The 6,508-nt window shown below is 39.3% G+C and overlaps 1 protein-coding gene across 1 annotated transcript; it reads left to right on the top strand.

The window, feature by feature from the left end:
- The first annotated feature begins 3,035 nt into the window (after nucleotides 1–3,035).
- LOC118753178 lies at nucleotides 3,036–3,881 on the top strand. The gene has a single exon (XM_036488049.1). The coding sequence runs from the start codon at nucleotides 3,036–3,038 to the stop codon at nucleotides 3,879–3,881; it is 846 nt and encodes a 281-aa protein (XP_036343942.1).
- Nucleotides 3,882–6,508: the final 2,627 nt, after the last annotated feature.

Here is a 6,508-nt window from a genome sequence, read left to right as displayed (position 1 = left end):
AAAAAACTTTCGCTGCTCACGTGTCAAATCCTTTTTAATGAGTTTTTGAAGCATCAAAAACTTGCGAAAGTTTTTTGATTTTACCACTTCACTACTGCCCTTCACCGCAGCTCTTACAACGTATTGGAAATGTAGAGAAAATCAGGCTTTAGTAGCACTAGAAAATCAACAAAGGCAAATAATTCCAATGATAGATAATATTGTACCCAATGCATTTTTATCAGCAGGAGATTTTATAGGTTCTTTATAGGATTTTATATAGGTTTTAAAATATATAGCTATATAAACATGCATACATATATATTTTAAAGTTAAATAAAGGAAGCAAAAATACAATAGCGGTATTCATCTAACATCACAAAGTACCGCTACACGTAATAAAATTATAAGTATGTGTGGAGTTTGAAATTGTATCACGTTTGTCTGCAGCTTATCACGTAATATGAATACCCCTAATAAAATAAAGTAAAATAAAATAAGATAGTCTTTTTTTTTTACTTTTTGATCCTTCCGAAAGGTCAGCAGTAATGCCAACTATAAACGCCAAGTCCCCCCTCTTCCTTTTTACCAGCATCGTTGTCCGCACTGTATACTTTCAGCAAGCTGATTCCATATAATTCCACTTAAATAAATTTGGTCAGACCTGCGTTCATTTCGCCATATTCTGCGTAAGAGTGAATGCATGCACCTTATCAACTCCTCGCCTCCATACCAAAATAACTCATCTGACAGATTGTTGGCTCCACCTGCTTTGTTGTTTTTTCAGCTGCATAATTTCAATTCGTATCTCGTCATAATAAGGCGCTGGGATGATTTTTTTTAGCTCTTTGTTCCAGCTCTGCTCCATATACCAGCTTTTGAGCCCTGTGGAATCTGTGTAAATATCCTAAATTTATTTAGGCACTTCATGTTTTTTTCCGAAAAAAAAAACGATAAGATAAGATATTGGGGATTTTTGCGGAATATTTTTTAACGTTTTTCAAGCAGGCTTTTTTATAAAAAGATTGTTCATACCTTTACGAAAATCTAATTTATACATATTTAAGAAAAATTCTAAAAATTTTCATACAAATTTTTTAGCTTGCTAATTAGAATTTTTATAATTTTTTTTAGTACGCCGATAAAGTAAAAAAAAAAAACAAAAGAGAGGCTATAAAAAATATAATTGATTTTTAGTCTTTTTTTTGCTGGCAACTTTTGTAGTTTTTTTCATATAACAAGTGGAATGCATAACAACTGGCGTTGATTGCGCATTTTGTCCTTAAAAATTTCATGAGCCTTGTAACTGCATACCCAAAAATTTTAAAAAAGTTTTGTTATTCCTTGTGCATATACATATTACTTGTTTCATCGATATAACAATGATAGAATGAATTTCGAGTGTGCGAATAAAAATAGTAAAAATGGAATTTTAGTTTCTCAAATCACTGTCATCTTTTACTCAATGTAATTTTTTGCTTTGTTGGCACACTAATTTTATTGCATTAGAATCGCTCGTTTTGGCAAGAACATTTTCACCGTTAAATTTTAGCATTTTGAAGTATCTTAATTTAATAAAATTAAAAAAAAAAAATCACAAAATAGCTGTGACAGATAATCTGCATGCTGCCATTTTTTTTTAATTTGGCGGCACACTCTTGAATCTTCACAGTTATGTTGTATTTTATGTCAGCTTCCATTGCCTCTAATAAGAATATTCTATTTGAAAACTTGAAAAAAAAATTAATAAAACAATCATGATTTTTACGACTGACATTGAAAAAAATAGTGATTTCGGTACTTTTTCGCCTAAATGAACTTTTTAAAATTAAAATTATTCAAATACTTCATTTATTATTTATTTTAATAGTTTTTAGAACTCCATTGATTGAAATATATGCAAGAAGAATGCTTTAGCGTTTTTTTCTAGAGAGAGAAAAACGGCCACTAAAAAACAACTCTTGAGATTTGCTTATACGTACATAAGAAAATAATATCGAATAATAAAATAATATACAATACAATAATAAAAATATCATCTTTCGACGAAAAAAATAAAAGTAAAAAAATAATCATTTATTCTGATCGAACAAAAATAAAACTCAAATCAAAACTAAAATTTTTATTTTTAATGGTATCTGTAGATTATAGTAGGACGTGCGAGTACATTTAAAATTGTTTTACTACATGTTGATTTTTTTGGTTAAAATTTCAAAAATTATAATAATTTTCCGTGTCTGGTTATTTATCAAGCGTATAGATAGACATCTATTATCAAATACTGATAAAGGTCCTGTACCTAGCTTACGTTAAAGCAACATTGCGCTGTATTTTAATTTTGCAAGCAAGCAAGTTTTAGTTATAAGCGCCAGGTATAAAAATAACAACCCTACCATAAATTAATATTGCGGACCATGCCAACTTTGGGCTGGCATGAAGGTGTGTGAATGAAAATACTTAAGCTACGAAGTTCGTAGCCGAAGAACTAATAAAAAAAAAAACAGAAAATGGCAAACAGTACAAAAAACATACTTTAGCGAACATAAAGTATCGAATACTGGTGAGTGCAGTCAGTTAAAGATAACAGCTAGTCTTTGCGATGACTTAAGAACAATGAAAATAGTGAAATACAAAATAAAAAAAATTCAGAAATGGAATAGTGCGCTAGCACTAGCACTTTTTTCTTACTTTTCATTTTTTTCCTACTTTCCAACTAATTTAGCAGCTTGATTTAGTGGGATATTGGTGATTTGGTGACTGTACATACATACATATGTATATGTATATAAATTACAGTAAATACCTTGTAGCGATTCTACAGTAGGTGGCAACTCAACTTATAATTATCACTTATGAAAATTAGCAACCCTGAATATTTTAGTATGTAAGATAAAATGCAACCCTAAACTAAGAAGAGGAAATAAAGAAAATTGTGATTTTGCTTTTGCTAGTCAGCGGAGAAAAACGTGGTTCTTATTTCAACATAAAATTAGCCAAACCAGCTAAATTGGTGACCCCGACGACTAATTTTCGCAACGCACCATCCTTTCGAAAAAATGGCCGAGAACGAAGTAACACCGGCTCCACATCAAGCAACTACGCCAAGCGATGTCCAGCAAAAACCTTCCAACAACGACTACCTGCTTAACCAAGAAAGCAATGGTATTTTCGTTAATAAAGTCAGCGTTAAAATACCACCATTCTGGGCTGAGCGACCAGAGATTTGGTTCGCGCAAATAGAAGCCCAGTTTTGCATTGCTGGAATCTCATCGGACATAACCAAATTTAACACTGTGATCGCATCCATTGAATCTCACGTATTAGCGCAAATTACGGAGGCAGTGCTACAACCACCAGCAGAAGGAAAATACGAAAACTTAAAAAAGTGCATCATCGACCGGTTCGGCGAAAGCGAAGAGAAAAAGATGAAAAAACTTTTATCTGAATGCGAGCTAGGTGACCGACGGCCCACACAACTTTTACGGGAGCTGAGTGGTCTCGCCCGAGACAGAATAAGCAACGAGTTTCTCAAATCCCTTTGGCTTCAGCGTTTGCCCCCTCAGACTCGCGCTATCCTTCAGGCATCCACATCTGAACTGCCCGAACTGGCCAAATTAGCTGACAAAATCATGGAAGTCAGCGATCACAACCACGTGGCAATGGCAACGAGGTTAGAAACACAGGTGGAGCCTACGAGTGAATCCAGCCGTATTGAGCGAATAGAGAGGCAGCTCGATCAACTGCAGCGTAAACAATCTAGGCCATCTGCAAAACGGCCTTCTTCAAAATTTACAACGAAAAAATCAGCTCCTGGTGAATTCTGCTGGTTTCATACGAAATTCGGCCGCAATGCACAAAAATGTCGCGACCCTTGCGGTTTCAATTCGAAGTCAAAAAACTAATGGGGGAGTCAGACCGCCGGCTGTCTACGTTCGACAAACCCGTAAGCAACATTGCACGCATCGCAATCACGGACAGCAACACCAAACTTAAATTCATAATTGACACCGGGGCCGATGTATCCGTTACACCAGTTCGACCAAGTGACAAATGTGGGAAAGCAGTAAACCTTCAATTATACGCAGCGAATGGCACGTCAATCAAAACGTACGGCGAACGACGCATGAGCCTATCCTTAGGTTTGGGAAAAAAACTTTGAGTGGACCTTCATCATAGCAGACGTCTCAGCGCACATCATCGGTTTAGACTTTTTACGTAAATTCAATTTACTCGTGGATCCAGTACGCAACATGCTTCACGACCGAACGACGCTTAACGAAGCTAAAGGTCACGCTATCCACGCGAACATATCATCAGTTGTAACTATCAAGGCGCCAGATAAATACGCTAGTCTGCTAGATGAGTTCAAGGAGTTAAGTATACTTAACAACGCGAAGAAATGCACGTCATCGAAAGTAACACACCACATAGTTACAACCGGTCCCGCAGTTTTCGCACGACCTCGCCGTCTCACAGGCGAAAAAACTAGACGCAGCAAAGCGTGAGTTTCAGTACATGCTAGAGCGGGGTATTTGTACGCCGTCGAACAGCGAATGGGCTAGTCCCCTGCACATGGTGCGCAAGGCCAACGGCGAGTGGAGACCGTGCGGGGACTACCGGTCGCTCAACGCCGTAACAACCGCCGACCGATACCCCATACCATTTTTACACGATGTCACGCATATATTGAATGGGAAATCCATTTTTTCGGTAATAGATTTACAACGTGCTTACAATCAGATACCTGTCGAGCCAAAAGATGTTCCTAAAACGGCAATTACGACGCCGTTCGGACTCTTCGAGTTTCACTTCATGACTTTTGGCTTACGAAACGCAGCGCAGACGTTTCAGCGGCACATTCACGACGTGTTGCAAGGAATCGATTTCGCATTTGCATATATAGACGACATCCTCGTGGCTTCTGCGAATCCAATCGAACACGAAAAACATTTACGGGAAATTTTCGAACGTTTAAAGAAGAATCATTTGGCCATTAATGCCAGCAAATGCCAATTTGGCAAAACTCAAGTTAACTTCCTCGGCCACGCCATCAGCGCGGAAGGGCTCAGACCCATGGATGTAAAGGTAGAGGCGATTCGCAAGTTTTCGAAACCAACTGTGGCCAAAGATCTGAAACGTTTTCTTGGAATGCTCAATTTTTATCGCCCCTTTTTGCCTAACGCTGTGAGCAACCAACGAAAATTGCAAGAATTAATAAAGGGCAACATCAAACACGACAAAACCATCATAAAATGGAACGAGGAAGCCAACGAAGCATTTACGGCTTGTAAAGATGAACTGGCCAACGCTACTCTCCTGAGTCACATGTCCCCGATTGCGGAACTGACTCTAACGACCGATGCCTCGAACAACGCAGTGGGTGCCGTAGTTCATCAAATCATCGGTGATGTACACCAGCCGCTCGGATTCTACTCAAAGCGACTAACGTCAGCGCAAGAAAAATATTCAACGTATGATCGGGAGTTGGTTGCGGTCTACCAGGCTATTCAGCATTTTCGCCACATACTAGAAGGTAGGCAATTCGTAATTTACACTGATCATAAACCCTTAATTTACGCCTTTACACAAACCGTAAACGATGCACCTCCTCGGAGAGCCCGCCAGCTAGATTTTATTTCCCAATTTTCTACCGACATAAGGCATTTGCCGGGGAAAGAGAACGACGTTGCCGACTTATTATCCCGAGTTCAGACGATGGACGCGCTAGACTTCGATGTCATCGCGAAGGCACAGTGCTCAGACGAGGAACTGAAGGAATATCTATCTTCATCAAATTCATCACTACAGCTGAAGAAAATTACTATACCCAACAGCTCCGCAGTCTTGATCTGCGACGCAAAACAAACTAGGTTACGGCCGATTGTACCAAGCAGCCTACGTCAACAGGTAATCGCAAAATTGCACAGCCTCGCACATCCCGGACGTAAAGCTTCGCAAAAACTAATATCGGAACGTTACGTGTGGCCAGGTATGGCGAAGGAGATCGCTCAGTTTGTGCGCCACTGTATTCAATGCCAGAAAAATAAAGTTCAACGGCATACTAAAGCTCCTCTTGGTGATTACAACAAAGCGGATAGCCGATTTGAACATATCCACTTGGATATCATAGGGCCGCTGCCGACATCGAATAATAACCGATACTGTCTTACCTGTATAGACCGATTTTCTCGGTGGCCAGCCGCAATACCCATCCCGGATATGTCCGCAGAAACGATTGCACGCGCCTTAATTGAGGGATGGATTGCACATTTCGGCGTACCCGTACAGATCACAACCGACTTAGGTCGGCAGTTCGAGTCGACAGTTTTCGGCGAGCTCATGCGCATCATGGGGATACGACACCTTAAAACAACGGCTTACCATCCCCAAGCCAATGGTATGATAGAGCGCTGGCATAGAACGCTTAAGGCCGCTATAAAGTGCCACAAAACGAAGGATTGGTGCGCAGTTCTCCCACTGGTCCTACTGGGCTTGCGAACCGCCATCAAACAAGATCTTCGAGCAAGTC

The sequence above is a fragment of the Rhagoletis pomonella genome, unplaced genomic scaffold (genome assembly GCF_013731165.1).
Source record: "Rhagoletis pomonella isolate Grant_MI unplaced genomic scaffold, Rhpom_1.0 Rhpom_scaffold_02162, whole genome shotgun sequence".
NCBI classification, from domain to species: domain Eukaryota; kingdom Metazoa; phylum Arthropoda; class Insecta; order Diptera; family Tephritidae; genus Rhagoletis; species Rhagoletis pomonella.
This window is presented reverse-complemented; position numbering and strand designations above follow the sequence as displayed.